The 19,186-nt window shown below is 44.9% G+C and overlaps 1 protein-coding gene across 8 annotated transcripts; it reads right to left on the bottom strand.

Moving 5' to 3' along the window:
* Window positions 1-2,660: 2,660 nt before the first annotated feature.
* Window positions 2,661-9,264, bottom strand: RAB29 (RAB29, member RAS oncogene family). 8 transcript variants are annotated; one of them, XM_027613618.1, is made up of 6 exons: window positions 9,173-9,264; window positions 8,547-8,854; window positions 6,545-6,616; window positions 5,462-5,643; window positions 5,047-5,168; window positions 2,661-4,742 (listed from the first exon to the last, which is right to left on the bottom strand). In XM_027613618.1, the coding sequence occupies exons 2-6, from the start codon at window positions 8,755-8,757 to the stop codon at window positions 4,631-4,633; spliced, it is 699 nt and encodes a 232-aa protein (XP_027469419.1). In that variant the 5' UTR covers window positions 8,758-8,854; window positions 9,173-9,264; the 3' UTR covers window positions 2,661-4,630. The 8 variants fall into 8 exon arrangements, with proteins under 8 accessions (XP_027469419.1, XP_027469422.1, XP_027469417.1 ...); XM_027613621.1 differs by adding an exon at window positions 8,425-8,469 and having other exon boundaries at window positions 8,634-9,257; XM_027613616.1 differs by having other exon boundaries at window positions 8,547-8,895; window positions 9,073-9,257.
* Window positions 9,265-19,186: the final 9,922 nt, after the last annotated feature.

Below are 19,186 nucleotides of genomic sequence, written 5' to 3'. Positions count from 1 at the left end.
CTTTAAACAAAACAAAACACTACCATCACACAACGAAGTACTTTGAAGTGTAGGTGATACTCAATTTGACAAGGCAATGGAGTGCCCAAATACCTGGCCAAACATTATTTTGGGTGTTTCTGTGAGGGTGTTTTTGGATGAGATTAACACTGAAATCAGTAGACTGAATAAAGCAGATTACCCTCCGTAAATGTGGATGGGCCTCATCCAATCAGTTGAGGGTTTAAAGAAAACAAAAGGTTGACCCTCTCCTGAGTGAGAGAGAATTCTCCCGGGTGATGGCCTTCAAGCTGGAATATCAGCTCCTCCAGCCTACCGGCCCTGAGACTCGAACTGGAACATCAAGTCCACATGTTGGACTTGCCAGTCTCCATAACCGCACAAAACAATTCCTTATAATAAATCCCTTTACGTATGCACATATCTCCTATTAGTTGTGTTTTCCTGGTGAATCCTAATACAGAGCAATACCGTTATATATTGAAATTCTGCAGATTAAATTCAAGAGGATTCAAATTATGCTTGAAAGCCAGAGAGAAGGCAGAGTTTTTCTACCAGTGAAGGCCATATGTAGATATATTCTCGAGTCTCAGGGATTTATGCCCGAAGCAAGAATACACATAGTACTTTTCAACACACATCACTTTCTAGGGGCTTCCTACCTGTTCCAACTTGCACCCTTGGGGATTACTTGGCTTTCATAAATGAGTCACTTACGTAGCTGAAGCTTCTTGGAGAGGTTAAAGGGCACTGAGGTTTGTTTCCTTGGGCAACTGTCAATGGATCTCATAGAATACCATGGAGATATTTACACCTTCTAACCATACATAGCCTTAGATCATGTCAAAAGCAGACCACTGCTTACAAATGGACAGAGACAGGAAAAGCCTCATGTTAGATGGGACAGTGTCCTGGACAGAAGACCAACCACTTAAAGAAGAGTTAAATCTGGAGATGATAGGACAGAGAAATTTTTTTTTTTTTAAGATTTTAGTTATTTATTTGAGAGAGCGCGAAAGAGCACTAGCAGAGGGAGAGCATGAGGGCGGGGAGAGGCAGACTCCCTGCATAGTAGGGAGCCCAACGTGGGGTTTGATCCCAGGACTCTGGGATCATGACCTGAGCTGAAAGCAGACACTTCACTGACTGAGCCACCAAGGCGCCCCTGGAGATGATAGGACATAATGAGGAACCCAAACATACCTTAGAATAGCTAAGGCAAATGAATTCGGGAAATCATCTTGGGAGTAATGCTGGCTCATTAGTGGTAACAAGAGTAAATCATCACTTACTGTGGAGGGGCCTTCCTTGACCTGTGGTCTCTTTTTCTCCACTTGTTTGGTCACTCAGCTATTCTGTTCAAAGTCCAAAACCAGGGCAGGGGCGCCTGGGTGACTCAGTCGGTTGAGCATCTGACTCTTGATTTCAGCTCAGGTCATGATCTTGCGGTCCTGGGATCACGCCCCGCATCTGTCTCCATGCCCGGCAGGGAGTCTGCTTGAGGATTCTCCCCACCCCCCCTCATGCTCTCGCAAATGAATAAATGTTAAAAAAAAAAAAAAAAAAAGTCCAAAGCCAGGGCAGTCACAATCCCACAGCTCTGTTCTCAGGCCTTCCTTGGGTCTCTTAAAAACACTCTGCAGGAAATGCTTATGTTTTCTTTTTGTCCAAAGACCAGCTGAGTGGCTGGAGGGGCATCTTGTCTCAAATGTGGAACCTTCTCTAGGGAAGGCTACAACAATAGTCATGTTCCAAACAATCGTATCAAGACGTAGCATCCAAATGACAGGATATACTTATTTTTTGTATAATTGTATTTCTAATCATGTAAATATTTTCCCCTTTTTTTAAATCTTCAATTGTTTTCCCTTTTCTTTATGGATAGGGACATAAAGAGGAATTAGTTATATTTCAATTTCTTCTTTAGTTTTCAGCCCTATAATGCTCACCGCTTAGGAGAGAAAATCCAAAAGGGCCAGCCTCTAGCAATGCTTGAAAAGGCAGGTAAATCCTGAGTCAACACACAGGAAAAGAAAACATACTCAATTTTTCACAAAGGTCACATTTCCAAGCAGTATTTGGAATGTCGTATCAAGTACTGAATTAGTATTAGGCAATTGATACTAGTAAATTAATAGATAGAGTAACATTTACCTTCATTTTTAAAGAAGGTATTTAAGGGCGCCTGGGTGGCTCAGTTGGTTAAGCGACTGCCTTCGGCTCAGGTCATGATCCTGGAGTGCCGGGATCGAGTCCCGCATCGGGCTCCCTGCTCAGCGGGGAGTCTGCTTCTCCCTCTGACTCTCCCCCCTCTCATGCTCTCTCTCTCAAATAAATAAATAAATAAAATCTTTAAAAAAAAAAAAAAAGAAGGTATTTAAAAAACGGGCGCCTGGGTGGCTCAGTCAGTTAAGCATCTGCCTTTGGCTCAGGTCATGATCCCAGGGTCCTGGGATCGAGTTGTACATTGGCCTCCCTGCTCAGCGGGAAGCCTGCTTCTCCTTCTCCCTCTGCCTGCCACTCCCCCTGCTTGAGCTGTCAAATAAAGAAATAAAGTCTTTAAAAAAATTAGATAAATAATAAAGTCTCCATTTCCCTAACACTCTTAAATTATCAGTATAAAATAGCATTTTAATAAACTCACATTAAAAGCCAATAACTCCCATAAATACAAGACTTATTTTGCCTTTATTTGTGACTTTGCAGAGGTTTAAGCCAGTAAATAAAAATCAGTTTTCTTTTCACATAAAGGGACTTTGCTATTCCACTCTTATCTTCAGAATCATTGTAATAAAAACCTATTTGAAAAGGGTAATACAAAAGAGAACTTCAAGGTCTTAAAACACTGTGCAAAAGTTAGTCACTGGCGTTAAAAGCAGACAAACCAACCAACCACTGAAGGCCTGGCTCCTGTTCTCTTTCTGATATTTGGTCTCTAATCATTTGCTTAGGAGAGCAGTTTCCAAAGTCTGGGGTATAGTGGAATCACCTGGAGAGCAAACAGAGCATAGGGAAACCCAGGACCATTTACTCAGGGAATGCCTGGGTCTCTGCATCTTTACCAAATTCTCCAGCAATGTTTTCCAAACCAGGCTGGTCAAATGACCTGGGTACCTTTGAAAAACAACAACCATATATTCCCACACCACAACTCTGGAAATTTTGATTCAGGAGGCTTGAGTTTGGGACCCAGAAATCTTAAAACGTACGCATTTTATTTAAAAAAATTTTAACAGGGGCGCCTGGGTGGCTCAGTTGTTAAGCATCTGCCTTCGGCTCAGGTCATGATCCCAGGGTCCTGGGATCGAGCCCGGCACCGGGCTCCCTGCTCTGCAGGAAGCCTGCTTCTCCCTCTCCCACTCCCCCTGCTTAGGTTCCTTCTCTCGCTTTGTCTCTCTCTGTCAAATAAATAAATAAAATCTTTAAAAAAAATTTAATAAACTTCCCAGGTGGTTCTGATAAGTTGATTCGGGAACCACTTACTTAGGACACACATTTAAAATAAGTGTCTTTCAAAGAACTCTAGGTCTTTGAGTTCACAAAGAATATTCATAACTTTGGGTAGGTCATAAATCACCATCCTGTGAGAATTCAACAAATGAAGCTGTCGAGAAGTGATTTGATACGAAAAACCCTACCCGATTTAGCACTTAAATTCCCTAATGATTTTCTCTCTATCTACTCTCCCCACTCAGGCAAAGGTCTGTACATAAAATTTGTTTCCTATGGCTGGTAAGTGCTAGGCACCCAAAGTGCTCAGAAGCAAGTGGCCCCACAGGATTTTGTTCTGTTAACCTCTCCCTCTTCCATTCAGACTCCCAGGGCGGTAAGGAACAGACCTATTTCAGGGCACCACAGCCAAGTGATGTCACCCTGCAGCATTAGGCATCAAGACATCAACCCAGAAACCCACCAGGAGGGAGATACTAGAAAACCCTAATGGGACAATTGTTTCTTTGGGGAAAGAAATGCTCTCATCACACACAACAGGTAGTTTAAAAGCTTGACTATTCCTGAAGCCAAGACAAGAGAAAGCCAATTATGACTTTAGAAGCTTCAAAAATAGTGACTTTTGGGTTACCTCCTGTGACCCAGAACCCATGGATAGTCAGCCCCACTTCTTGCCCATCTCAGAATCAGAGGTTTAAATTCAAAGTCCAAGACAGAAAGAATCCGAAAGCAATAACCTATGATGAATTTGGGAAATGCCCTTTGCTCTCATTTTCCTCGAAATCTGAAGTCAGATCAGACTGAGATATCCACATCCGTCAAATGGAAAAAGAAACGCAAAAACAGGTGGCAATTAGGATCCTTAAAATACAGGTGCTGATTTCTAATGCTCCCCACAAGAGTCTGGGATCACAAAATGAGGGATAAGGTGATCTTTCTTATACAGAAGGTACTGAGCCATGGGAGCCGGCAACAAGTAGGAATTTGCGAGATGCAGAAAGGCACACAAGTCCCAGGTCTTTCCTTCGTGGCGATGGTCCTCCTTCCTGGATAACTGGCAGGAGACAGTCCAAACGTACTTAATAAGATTAATAAAACTAATAAGATTGCTGGGTGGGCGTCCGAAGGGAAGAGATGAAAAGACCTCCTAAACGTAGGAGAGAAAACAAGCCAGACACTATTAGCAGCAGGCCCAGCTGGACGAGGCCTTGGTCTGTAGATTGATATAGTCCCCTTGGGTGGATAAAGACATATCTTCTCTGGAATTGCTCATCATCTTTTCAATAAGGACTCTAAAAAACAAACAAACAAAAGACCGATAAACTGGAGGGAAGAAAGGGAGACACGGCGGACACTGTCTGTCTCTGTCTGTCTTATCACCAGATGGCATTCAGTCAAGCCATGAAGTTTAAATGCCCCTTGGTCCCCCCATTATCTCAGGAGAAAGGACAGCATCCCTGACCTTCAGAAGCTGGCATTCCAGTGGCTCAGCCTGCTCTTGTTTGCTCAGAAACAGGAAAAGAAGGTCCCAGGGGCGTGGCAGCAGCAGGTGGGTGAATCTGTGTGCCTAACCCCAGAACAACATGAGCTACTCACCTCATGGCCTCATTAATATTTTTGTTCTCCTTGACTGATGTTTCTGTCCAACCCGTGAAACCATTCTCTTTACTGAACCGGTCAACCTGGTCTCTGCTCACTGCCCAAGGGGACAGGTCACACTGGCAAAGAGAGTACATAAAAAGGCAACACCATAAACTTCCGGAGAATAGGAACACTGCTCAAATACTTCCGGATGTAAAACCTTTCCACCAGTGGCTAAGGACACCAGCAGCTAAAACCTGGCCAACATTCTTCCCAAAGAAAGTCCCAGCATCCCTTGAAAGAAGGTAGAGATGAGTTTGCCAACTTGAGAAGGGGAAATGGATGCCCAGAATCAGAGAGCGTTTTAGACATGCTTACTCTCTGACCACAGAGAGAAGCCAGGGGCCATTTCCCTAGACTGACCACATACTTTGTTGGCCAAGAGCAGACAGGGCACAGGCTCTCCATTAGGCAGGGTGAGCTTGCTGTCCAAGTCCTGCTTCCATCTCTGGCTATTGCTGAAGGTCGTGGCGTTGGTAACATCAAACATAATAACACAAGCTGAGGCGTCCCGATAGTACAGTCGAGTCATGGAGGTGAAGCGCTCCTGCCCTGGGAAGAAAGCAGGGAGCCCTTGGGAAAGTGATACTGAGAACCAGTATCATAACCCCTCCGACACCCTGCCCTTTCTACCTTCCTTGTCGGGGAGGGCAGTATGCACTGTGGCTGAGTCCAGATTCTGCACCCAGACCGCCCAAGTCCAAATCCCTGCTCTGTCATTTACTATCTGTAGGGCTTTGGGCAAGGGAGGCTTTCAGTGCTTCAGACTCCTCATCTGTAGAGCGGGGACAGAAGCAGTAGCTTTTCTCACAAGGTTGTGATGAGGATTAACGAGTCACTGAATCTCAAATGCTTAGGAAAGTGCTTGGCACATAGTAAAAGTCACCTATTATTATTATTGCTTCTATTTTCTGGGGAATCTTCTTTCTCCCCAAGGTCAGCTGAAACGCTAGAAAAAGCACCCTCCCTCTGCTGTGAGAGCACCCACCCACGGTCTGGACAATCTATCACCTTGCCAGCCATTCCACCCAGGGACAAAGGGCTCTACATTTATCCAGGGCAAAACATCTACAAAAAATATCTACAAACTCTCTACATCCACTCAGCTTATGTGTCCTCTGAACAACTCAATCATTCCAGCTCCAGGAAAAAGCCTTCTGGTTTTGGGGCGCCTGGGTGGCTCAGTCAGTTAAGCGTCTGCCTTCGGCTCAGGTCATGATCCCAGGGTCCTGGGATCGAGCCCTGCATCAGGCTCCTTGCTCAGTGGGGAGTCTGCTTCTCTCTGCCCCTCCACACCTCTCCCCACTCTTGCTCTCTCTCTGAAATAAGTAAATAAATAAACTCTTAAAAAAAACAAAACAAAACTTCTGGTTTTGCTACCCCACTTTTTCTGAGAGCTTGCTGATTAAACCAAAATTTCTTCCCTTGTTCTTATCCCATCTTCCCAGCCTACCTGCAATATCCCACAGCTGGAGCCGCACCATCTCGGAGTCAGACCACTGGAGAACCTTCAGAGCAAAATCCACTGAAAATACATGTACAATTGAATAAAATTTACCTTTAAAAAAAATCCATGAATAAGCTCAGATCAAATATGCAGTTATAACCCCAGAGACACACAACTCCAGTCCTATGTATCTATTTATTTTTAAACTCTCAATGGGTTGAGATGAGCCCACATGCACGCTTTAAGTGTGGAACAGACAATTCTTTCTTTTTTAAAACATTTCTAATTTTATCATTATTATTATTGTTATTTTTTAAGTGAACTCTACCCCCAACGTGGGGCTTGAACTCACGACCCCAAGATCAAGATGCACATGGGTCTTCTGACTGGGGCAGCCAGATGCCTCCAGGTGCCTCCGGCACAGATCATTCATTACCACTCTCTGAAGGGGTCTTCAGCTTTTACTCTCTCGACAAACTAATGTATTTGATACTACTTGTCTCTAAGGCTGGGGATAGGTGGGTGGGAGCAATTATGAAAACAACTCCTAATCTCAAGTTAAACAGTTTCTGGAAGGTCTAGGGGGTTTTCTAGGGGGGAAGAGATGATAGGGCAAAAGGGGGAAATGAGGTAAGTGTGGTGGATTTTGCATCTTCCACATTCAATTTCACTGTTGGTTTCTAATCCAATTGTATAATGAGAAAAACACTGGGGGGAACTCTACACGCTCCACGAGGCTGTAGGGATGATTTTGGATGGTAACAGATGGGGTCAAGGGAAGAGGTCCCAGAGGATTCCAAGGAAGAAGACACGGTATGGAGGGTACTTGAGAGCTGTGTGCGAATCTGTAGAAGCTGAGACTCCAGGAGCTAAGCCTGAAAGAGTATGCCAGGGGGAAAACCTTTTGAGAAGGAGAAACAGAGTAACTTCCCAGATTTGGAAGTACATTTTCCACATCTGTGACAGAAATGAAAGCTAGGGGAAATTTAGAATAAACACTGAAAAAAAAATTAGCCAAAGCCATTATTCCTTACCAAAGGAAAACTAGGGCAATTGCTAAAAACTAATTAGTGAAACACTTTTAACCAAACCCATGAAATAAGAGCCCTCATATTATTTAGGAGTGGAGGGCAGAATGGTGGGGAAATAGTCTTTCAAACTTCAAACCCTAAATGCTGCTGGATGTTCTCAAGAGGATGTTTTCATTGCAATGTTAATGCTTGTTAATTTTTTAAAAATTCTACAACGATCACCAGCACCCATCTTCAAAATTTACATTAGTGCAGGGTTTTTTTCCTTAAAAAAAGTTCTCTTAATGTTTGTTAACTCTCCCCCTTCACCAGCTCTTCCCAACTAAAGACCTTAACAAAAAGACATTTCTACTTCTGGGGGGAAAAAAAAAGGTTGAGCCCAAGGCCATCCCTAGAAACAAATGAATGAACTTCTTGGTGTTCCCTTCCTTTCTCCCCTCCCAAGCTTGAGAGAAAGGGGAGTGGGAAGATAGGTCAGATTCCTTGAATAATTTCTAGCTGCCTTTATTTAAGCAATCCATGGACAAAAATGCACACCGCTCATCAGCCTTGGTGAGCATCAGATTATGTGGCTCAGGGGCTCTCCCACTCAGGCATCCCCAAAACAAAGGTAGGATCCTTAAGGCCGGACAACACCTTTCTGTTCATCAGCTACCCGTGAGAGGCAGGCCAAGAGCCCCGGCTGACACCTAACCAGGCCTCCTCGAGGGGTCCCAGCGGCCTCGGCTGATCGCAGAGATTTGCGGGTGACCGCTTGGAAGGTTGCAGGAGGAGACCTGAGTTCCCAATTCCCCCGAGAAACGCAACAACTGCGTATTTCCTCAACCTCCCTTTCCCCATTCCTCCTCTTCACACCTTGGCCCAATCTCCTTCCAGGCGGTCAGCTCGGACTGGGTGAACCTAATTGGGGAAAACCCAAGAGAAACGTGCAAATCAAACACCCGGCAAGTCCTCCCTCCAAGATCCCAGACACTTACTTCCTGACCCGAGGAAGGACCCAAGGCCACGGAACCCCCGGCTCCCCACCCGCGGGGGTCCACCCCGCCCTCGCGGCGACGTCTCACCTCCCACCGTGGACTTGTAGTGTTTGCTGAAGCTGTCCTGGGAGTATCGCTGCACGAGCGACGTCTTGCCCACCGCGGCGTCCCCCACCACCAGCACTTTGAACAGGTGATCGCGGCCGCCCATGGCTGGCCGCCTGGGCTTGTGAAGCAGGCGGCGGGGTGGGGGCGTGGGGGGAGGGAGTCGCTTGCTTTAACCCCTTCGGCTCCGGGGCACCTACAAACTGAAGTCCGGCATTGCAGCCCACCGCCGGTTGGGGCTGCTCTGACGAAAATGCAGAAAGGGAAACTGCACTCAACCTTTACGCGCTTCCTCCCCGCCCGGCCGCAGCCTGGGTGGGGCACAGGGCGCGAGCTCCGAGCCCCCGGACTGTTTGCACCTTCTCCCCCACCCCGCCCCGCTGCCGAGAAACGGGACGCGACGCCGCGGTGCCTCGCTCACCGGGACTTCCCCGGAGCGGTGCCAGCGGGCGACTGAACCCGGGGCTAGCTCATTTCACAGTCGGGGTCAGATGATGGGGTCCTCCCCGCCCGGCACAAACCAAATTCGCGGGAAAGAGCGGCTCACACGTGGATTCCCGGGATCCCGGACCGCCTGTCCCCGTTCCTCCGCACGCGTCACGTGCGGGGCGGCTTGGAGCACTACATTTCCCAGCTTACCTCGCGGCGAAGAGACCTAGTAGAGTGCAGAAACTTGCCCGCGAGGCCTCCTGGGAAATGTAGTTTATGAACTATTTTTAAAAAAATCTACGCAGAGGGCGCCTGGGTGGCTCGGATGGTTAAGCGTCTGTCTTGGGCTCAGGTCGTGATCCCGGGGTCCTGGAATCGAGTCCCGCATCGGGCTCTCTGCTCCTTGGGAGCCTGCTTCTCCCTCTGCTTCTCTTTCTCTCTCTCTCTCTCTCTCCCCCCCCCGTCTCTCATGAATAAATAAATAAAATCTTAAAAAAAATAAAATAAAAAATCTACGCAGAGTTTCAAGGCTTTCAAACTTACACGGTTCGAATTTTATTTTCAAGTAATTCTGGAATAGAAAGATCCTTTGGAGGCTCTTTGTTCCACATGACTTCACCTGCCTAAATCCTTCCCCAGATAGATTTCTCATTATCTTTAAAGGTTTTATGGAACTAAGATTAAAAATTATTCCATAGATTCCATAAATTATTCTACTAATAGAAGCTCAAGCCTCATCCTTCATGCTCCTAGCAAACTCCATTTGCTATTTCTTCAATTAGATAGACAAACCCAGGATCTTATGAATATGAGGGCTAGCCCTTTTATTTACCATATGACCCATTATCAGTCAGGTTCAGGGACACTCGATCAAGAGACTAACCCTTAGAAAAACTCCTGCCGTTAAATGTCAGTTATTATCATTTGATAATGGCCACAGTAGTACAGGTAGAAAACAAGAGACCGTTCCTCATTCTCACTTCCACTATTTACAGTCTATCATTTGAGCTGGAAATCAACTGGAGTACACTGGGAGTCCTCCTCCATCTGTTGCTGGGGTTGCTCATAAATAATCATTAAAGTACCGTTTTGCAAATGACTTAAATTTTCCAGCCTATAACTTTTCTGACCTTAGTTAAAGACTTAAGGGGACATGAGTTTCCTGGCAAGCAAAATAGCTCTGTTTTCTGGGCTGTTGTCAGGAAGAGAAGAGAAAACAGCAAGCCCATGGGAAACACAGCTCTGCCCAGGTCTCTTGATAGAGAGGCTATAACTTATACCCTCCGAGGAAAGACAATCAGCATGGTTCTCAAGGTATTCAGCCCAAAATGTTTGTTACCCAGGTATGGGAGGTCAGGCTGGCTGCCATCTTCCCAGATGCGGCTGTTGCTCATAAATAATCATTAAACTACAGTTTTGCAAATGACTTAAATTTATTTTACTGTGGCAGGAAGATTTAACGTAAGACCTACTCTCTTAACAAATTTTTAAATGCATAATGCAATTAAAAAAATACAAATGTTTAAGTGTGCAGTTGAGGTACTGTATCGTACAGCAATCTCTAGAATGTACTCATCTTGCTTAGGCCCATTGATTAGTAACTCCCAATTCCTCCCTCCCCCATTTTTTGCCAACCACTATTCCACTCTTTGATTCTATAAGGTTGTCTATCTTATTTTTAAAAAAGATTTTATTTACTTATTTGAGAGAGAGAGCACAGAGGGAAAGTGAGAGGCAGAAGCAGACTCCCTGCTGAGCACAGAGCCCTATGAGCCGGATACAGCACTTGATCCCAGGACCCTTAGATCATGACCTGAGCTGAAGGCAGACACTTAAACAACTGAGCCACCCAGGTGCCCCATATTTTTATTTTATTTTTTTAAAGATGTATTTAGAGAGAGAGCTTGCACTCGTGTGCACGCACACAGCGGGGGTGGGGGTGGGGGTTGGGCAGAAGTGGAGAGAGAATCTCAAGCAGACTCCCTGCTGAGCTCTCCTGACTGAGATGGACTGGGGGCTCCATCCCATCACCTGAGATCATGACCTGAACCAAAACAAAGTCGGATGCCCAGGCACCCCTAAATTTGTCTACTTCAGATATCGTATAAATGGAATCATGTCTTTCTGTGATTTGGTCATTTCACTTAGCATAATGTCCTTAAGGTTCATTCATGTGGTTGCTTACTGCAGAATTTCCATTTTTATAGAAGCCTGAATAATATTCCTCTGTAGGCATATACCACTTTTCTTCATCTATTCGTCTGTCAATGGACATTTAGTTTGCTTCTATGTCTTGGTTATTTGTGAATTGAGTTGTAATGAACGTGGTAGTGCTAATATCTCTTCGAGATCCTGATTTCAATTCTTTTGCATAATTACCCAGAACTGGGATTGCTGGATCATATGATGGTTCTATTTTTAATTTTTTGAGGAGCTTCCATACCATTTTCCAGAGTGGCTGCACCCTTTTGCATTCCCACCAACAGTGTGCAAGAGTTCCGATTTCTCCACATCCTTGCTGAGAGTTGCCTTTTTTTTTTTATAATAGCCATCTTGACAGGTGTGAAATGATATCACATTGTGGTTTTGATTTGTATTTCCCTGATGATGAGTGACATTGAACATTCTTTTATCTACCTGTTGGCCGCCTGCATGTCTTCTTTGGAGAAATGTCTGTTCAAATCCTTAGCCCATTTTTAAATCACATTATTAGATTTATTTTTGTTTTTTGCTATCACAGGCCTAGAGCATTATGAACACTTCCTTTTACACACATCGTTTTACAGCCCTCTTTTAAAAAAAGCCAGTCACCACATCTTCTGATTCTTCTTTCAAAAACATTTCTCACCCACACTTTCTGCTTCATATTCAGTATCCCTTTCCTGGTTTAGGCTTTCATTATCTCACACCTGGATCATCTTCAATAACCTGTTTATTGGTCTCCCTGATTCGAGTTTCTTTTATCTTCAATTCATCCTACACACTGACCAGGATGATTTCCCTAAAACATCATTGTTTGTTCCTTCAACTGTCTATCTAGCAAGTATCCAAACACTTGGCAACCTCCCTGAGCTGATATCCAAAACCCTCTATGCACCGGCCCCACCCTCCCTAACCAACTTTATCTCACCTGATCTCAAATGTGAATTTCCCCCTTCAAAAAGGTCAGGTTCCTTATGCTCTTTAAAAGCCCAATTTCATTTCTGACTTTGCACCTTTGCCCAGGGTACCTTACCTATCAGAATACCCTTCAGGCTTCTCTTCACATACCTCTTTCCTCACTTCAAGTTCTCAAACTTCTGTGTGCACAAGAATCACCTGGGGCACTCGTTAAATATGGACATTATGATCCAGGGGAATCTGTCTTTTTGTGTAGTACTAACGTGATTCCTAGACCAGATTCCACTTTGAGAAATGCTGTTAAGAGCTGACTTAAGGGGCACCTGGGTGGCTCAGATGGTTAAGCGACTGCCTTCAGCTCAGGTCATGGTCCTGGAGTCCCAGGATCGAGTCCTGCATCGGGCTCCCTGCTCGGCGGGGAGTCTGCTTCTCCCTCTGACCCTCTCTCTAATGCTGTCTCTCTCATTCTCTCCCTCTTAAATAAATAAATAAAATCTTAAAAAAAAAAAAGACCTGACTTAAGAGTCAACTCATCCCTGAACATTGCCTTTGTTACTGCAGCCCTCAAAACCTGTAGCATTTACAATCTGCTTGACTTGTAGTTACCTCTGTGACCAATTTATAAATATAGAACTTATAAGCCACCAACATGTTGCAAAGTAAACAAGGACTTCAAATAGAAAATTTTGGTTTTGGGCCCTGTTGTCTGTGAAAGGAACTTCCTGAAGTTTCCCAAATCAGAAATGTGAGAAGCAAAGATTTTATTATTTATTTATTTATTTATTTATTTATTTATTTGATACACAGAAAGAGAGAGAAAGAGAGAGACTGAGATCACAAGCAGGCAGAGCGGCAGGCAGAGGGCGAGGGAGAAACAGGATCCTTGCTGAGCAGAAAGCCTGACGTGGGACTTGACCTCGATCCCAGGACCCTGGGATCATGATGACCTGAGCTGAAGGAAGACACTTAACTGCTGAGCCACCCAGGTGCCCAGGAGCAAAGATTTCAGAGGGTAGATAAGCAAGTTCCTGGTGTCCCCCCCAAATCACAGAGTTTCTATCCAAGGAGTGACAGTTCCTTTGTTGGGGGCCGGGTGTATTTCTTGACAGTAAGTTGCAGTTTCCCAGAGAGGCAGTTAGTTATAAATAAGAGGGAGGGAAATCCCATTCAGAGTGCCAGGCAACTGATTTGCATATACATGTTTGGAACACAGTTGTTTGGAAGCTGGGGAAGGTGGTAAGCCTTGCTTTGTTACTATCATACTTCTTATAGCTGTCTGCCTCCCTCCTTTTTCTTTTTACTTCTCACTTTTTATTTTGAAAATGTTCAAACCCACAGGAAAGTTAAAAGCGGAGTACAATGCATAGCAGTACATCCTTCAGCCGGATTTCAGTGACTAACATTGTGCCCCATCTGCTTTGTCTCTTTGTGTGTATGGAACCATTAGAAAGTAAGTAGTACACACTTCATCCCTAACTACTTCAGCCCACAGCTCCTAATAATGACCATCCCTTATAAAACCCAAACACCAAATCACACCTAAGAAAATTAATCTTAGGTCAAGATTATCATACACAGTGTGCCTTTACATATTTCTATAGCCATTGAAATATTTTTTCCTGCCTCTGATCTAGAATACAAAGTTCATGCATTGTGTTTGGTTCTTTTATTCTTTTATTTCTTTCATCTTTTTTTCCCTCAAGATTTTATTTATTTATTTGTCAGAGAGAAAGCGCACAAGCAGGGGGCGTGGCAGGCAGAGGGAGAAACAGGCTCCCCCCCTGAGCAGGGACCCCCGATGTGGGCTCGATCCCAGGACCCTGGGATTATGACTTGAGCCGAAGGCAGACGCTTCACCACCTGAGCCACCTTTTTTTAATGTAGAACTATGCTTTGTGCCATATAGGACCCAGTAACCATGTGTGGTTATTTACACTGATATTAATTAAAATTAAATACATTTAAAAATCAGCTCATCAGTCTTCCTGGCCACATTTCAGGGTGCTCAGGTGCCACATGTGGCTAGTGAACAGTCCAGATGTGATGGTTTCCACCATCCCAGACAGTTCTGTCAGATGGCGTCAATCTGTAATCTTTTGTTGCTTTTCATTACATTGATTTTCTTTTTAAAGAATCCAGGCCATTGTCTTGTAGACAGTCTCACACAGTCTAGATTGTCTGTTTCTTTAAGGTTAGATTCTGGAAGAACATTTTTTGGCCAGAGCCCTACACAGAGGATATATTCCGTCACTAATTGCATATGTTTGCTGGTGACACCTACGGCATGAATCAGTAAGTACTTATGGAAGAGGTGACCCAGCACCAGCACTAGGGAGCTTGACTTCAAATAGAAGAGCAAAGGGTTGGGGCACCTGGGTGCCTCAGTCAGTTAAGCGTCTGTCTTTGGCTCAGGTCATGATCCCAGAGTCCTGGGATTGAGCCCCGCATCTGGGTCCTTGCTCTTTGGGGAGCTTGCTTCTCCCTCTCCCTCTGCTGCTCCCCCTGCTTGTGCTCTCTCTCTCTCTCTCTCTGACAAATAAATAAATAAAATCTAAAAAAAAAAAAGAAGAAGAGTTTTTGTGGTCTCCAGAGCCTCCACCCACTGTGCCAGGATAGAGAGGAAAAATGCTTTGTGACATGAAATGCAGACTGAAGTGACATAGCAAGTGGCCCAGCCACACAGAGGGAGGGGAGGGACAGGCCCAGGGAAGGGTGAGGCCATGGGGCTCTGGCTGTCCGTCAGCCCCAAATTCCATGCTCCTTTAAATAATCATAACTTTGGGGGCACCTGGATGGCTCAGTTGGTTAAGTGGCTGGCCGGCTCTTGATTTCAGCTCAGGTCCTGATCTGGGGGGGCGGGGCGGGGGTCCTGGGATTGAGCCCCTTGTAGGGCTCTGTGCTCAGCGGGTTGTCTGCTTGAGGATTTTTTTCTCTGCCCCTCCCCCTGCATGCGCACACTCTCTCGCTCTTAAATAAAGAAATACATCTTAAAAATAAATAAATATCATAACTTTTTGGTGATTGCTTTGGGCACAGGAAGCAGCTTGGTGAGATGCCTGTGACCCAGCTAAGCATTCAGGTGGAAGGCTTCACACCAGAGTCCCCTAGGGAACCCTCTAGAGAGAGACTGGTAGGCTCAAAGAACAATGTGCTGCTCACTCCTCCACGGGCTTGTGCCCTGAGTCTGGGGTTAACTTTGCACCTGGGAGTATCAAGGGAAAACATCAAACTCTAGTTTTTACACTTTTGTTGTCACATTTGCCTCCTTGGAAGGATCCCCTCCCTTCCACCCCAAATAAGGACCAGGGAAAGAAGATAGAAAAAGGGCAGAAGCTAGAGGGGAAATTTTTGTTTAAAGGACTGAGGGTGTGGTCCCAACTGTCCATGTGGCTCTGGGGGAAGTTGCTTCTGTAAAATGAAGGTGTTCCCTTCCAACACAGATGATTCTGTTCTAATTTTCTATGTCCTTTTAGCTCTGCAAGAGGGGAGGCAGGCAGGGATTATTGTCCCTCTAGGCCATTCTCAGTTGCCCACCCACAATCCCTTGCCCCTCCACCGACACTTGGAAATACCATTGTGTCCCTAGCTCTCTCAGAGTTGAACTCTAACACGAACATGAATGAGAAGTCCTCAGGCAGGAGACTGAATGGAGGTATACACAGATCTAAAGAAGGAATGCGTTGATCTGAAGGGAGGTTGGTCAACCTCCAAGGCAGAGAGAGGAGACTCTGAGAGTATACTGGCCACACCGCTTCGGGCTTTGTCTGGTAGACACCAGAATCTTCAGGGAGTATCTGGCTGTCTGTCAGGTTTCCCTATTGTGGAGACCCACAGGACTGAAACAAGACCTGGTACCATTATATCTTCATGTTATAAAACGAACTTCTCTGTTAGGATTCTAAACTCCCTGGGTGCCTTCTGACCACCAGCCTTCCCACGTAGCTTGCCCCAGGGAACGAATGTGCTGGGTAGGCTGACATGTCTGTTGGGCCCATTTGGTCTTAGGTACTGGCCTGAGTGAGTTTGTGTGTCCAAGTCAGCTTCCCTGACGTGATTTCTGGATGGGAGCGAGTTTCTGAGCCTCTGAGGAGGAAGCCAGGCTCAGGGCAGGGTGTGTTCACCCAGTGGAGACGTTTCTGTGAAGACAGGGGGTCCTCTTCACTGCACAGCTTTCTCCCACTTCAGCTGCACCCATGTCACTGATGAGTAATACCCAGGACAGATCTGGGTCTGTTAACTTCTTGATTCACTAGTTCCTTCCTATCATTCCAAACTCTGTATTCTGAGTATTTCTCTTCTCATTTTGCTCTACCACCAATTCAATCAACATGATATGATAATAATAGAAGCTTCTGCTTATTGAATCCTCTGTTGCCCAATGGCCCTACAAAGAAGGCATTATTGTCCTATTCTATAAATGGCACAATTGGGGGATCACAAGAGGCTAATTATGACAACCAGCTGAAAGAGGTGGGATTCAAATCTATGTCTGTCTACCTCTAAAGCTTGTGCTTAATTGTTATTATTATTATTTTAAATATTTATTTTTAAGAGAGAGAGAGTGCACGCATGTGCGCATGAGCAGGGGGAGGGGCAGAGGGCGAAGCTGACTTCCCGCCGCCGAGCAGGGAAGCTCCCCGACAGGGGGCTCAATCCCTGGACCCCAGGATCATGACCTGAGCCGAAGGCAGAAACTTAACGACTGAGCCACCCAGACACCCTTATTATTATTATTTTAACAATTAAGCTCCATGAGGAGACTAGGGAGACTTCCCGGAAGAGTTTTCTAAGTTTCCCTTATTCTGAAAGTGGACATGGGGATTTTACTTATTGAGGCCAAAGAATAAGATTCTGCCTTGCTTGGAGAAGCAGCCTGGTGATCGCGCCCGGTGGGAGCAGGAGAATTCCAATGATGCCGTAGGGTATCCCAGAGGATTCTGACTGCCATCTTTGGTCAGTTAGTTTTAACTGCTTCCTGATACAGGAAGCAGATAACCCAGATTCTAAGCAGAGCAAGACATACGAATGTAGGGGCACCTGGGTGGCTCAGTCATTAAGCATCTGCCTTCAGCTCAGATCACGATCTCAGGGTTCTGGGATCGAGTCCCACATCGGGCTCTTTGCTTAGTGGGGAGTCTGTTTCCTCCCTCTCCCCCTGCTCGTGCTCTCTCTCTCAAATAAATAAATAAAATCTTCAAAAAAAAAAAAAAAGACATACAGAATGTAGAAGCACAGGTGGGCACAGGATGCCTTGTTCTGTCCTCCACGGCGTGGGAGCTAGCGGAGAGAAGGATCAGTAGCTGCTGCACCCCAAGCTTGGCAGTGGTTCCCCCAAGAGTGCCTCAGGCCTCGGGGACATTCCTCCACCCCAGCCTTCCTGAACCCAGACAGAAGGACAGTTCGGATTTTGGCCTGGCAATCAGGAAATCTTAGTAAATATTTCATATTTGACCGGGCATTTATTCTTTGAAGCTTTAGTTTTTCTTTCTACAGATTTATTTTATTTTACATATTTTTTTTTTCAAATTTAAATTCAAGATAGTTAACATATAGTGTAATTATTGTTTCAGGATAGAATTTAGTGACTCATCACTTCCATCCAACACCCAGTGCTCTTTACATCAAGTGCCCCCCCTTGATGCCCATCCCTCAGCCACCCCATACCCCCACCAACTCCCGTCCAGCAACCCTCAGTTTGTTCCCACAGTTAAGAGTCTCTTATGGTTTGCCTCCCTCTCTGTTTTTATCTCATTTTACCTTCCCTTCCCCTATGTTCACCTGTTTTGTTTCTTAAATTCCACATGTGAGTGAAATTACATGATATTTGACTTTCTCTGACTGACTTATTTCACTTCTTTCCACAGGTTTCTAACTCCTAAAAACCAAACACTTCATTTCTGAATAATTTGTGAGGTAGTCAACAACTTGGGCAATGTACTTGAAACACGTGACAGTCTGTGGCAGAATCAAGGACAGAAAAACACGTGGTTGTTCCGGGCCAACCGCAGTCTGGAACTCCCTTAAAGCCGTGTTCTCTATCTACTTGTTCAACATTCCTTTGATAGGAGTTAAGAGAAAATAATTTCTATAATGTTCAAAATAAGGTGTTTGTTTTTTTTTTAACTGTTTAAAAAAATGTCACCAACAGCTCGGCAGTATTAGTCCCCCCACACTTAACTGAACATGAATATTGCCATAAAGTCTTTCAAAGTATGGTTAAAACAATCTTTTTTGGCTGGCCAAACTGTTCTCACTTTTCTGCAATTTCTGTTTTCTTTCAATCTGTTTGTTTGCTTGTTTTTAATTTCCCGAAGCCAGTCGTTTTCTTGGGAGCCACATGAAAAGACTATCTAGATAATGTACTAAAATGCAGTATGGTGTGGTAAAGCAGCACGATACTGTCCATTAGTCGGTTTCTGGATTTTAGCTGAAGGAGAGCAGATTTTAGGAGACTGTCCCTGGCTCTGGCGGATCTTGGGGCTGGTGCTGTTGCCTATAATTATGTTGCAAAGATACCATCAGGGAGAGACTGGCGCCTGGGAGGCATGTTTTTAAATGTCCACTGGAAGATATTATCTATTTCAGTAGACAATTAACATTGTGCGGTAATGTAAGGTGTCTCATGGGCAAAATTGAGATAACAGGCACCATATTTCTGATCATTTCAGCAATGCCTGTGTGTTCTCTATATAAGGCACCTTGGCCAGCTATCTCCTCTGGCTCCAGGCATGGTGGGGAGGCACTGGGCTGAGAGAAACCTGGGTGGGAATGTATGCCCTTGGGCAAGACACTTAACTCCTCTGAGACTCAGTTTCTCTCTCGTAAAAGGGTGATAACATCAATTTTGCAGAGTTATTAGAAAGAATATTGAAGTTGCAAATGAGGCCATTATTATTTAAAAGTATATGATATAGTATAATATACTGTGTATGAAAACATTATATAAATAATAATTTAGCAATTATCCTCTTTTTGTTAGCCCTAAT

Source organism: Zalophus californianus, chromosome 10 (assembly GCF_009762305.2).
Source record: "Zalophus californianus isolate mZalCal1 chromosome 10, mZalCal1.pri.v2, whole genome shotgun sequence".
Classification (NCBI taxonomy): Eukaryota; Metazoa; Chordata; class Mammalia; order Carnivora; family Otariidae; genus Zalophus; species Zalophus californianus.
Note: the sequence above shows the minus strand (reverse complement) of the source record. Positions and strands in the feature narration are given on the sequence as shown.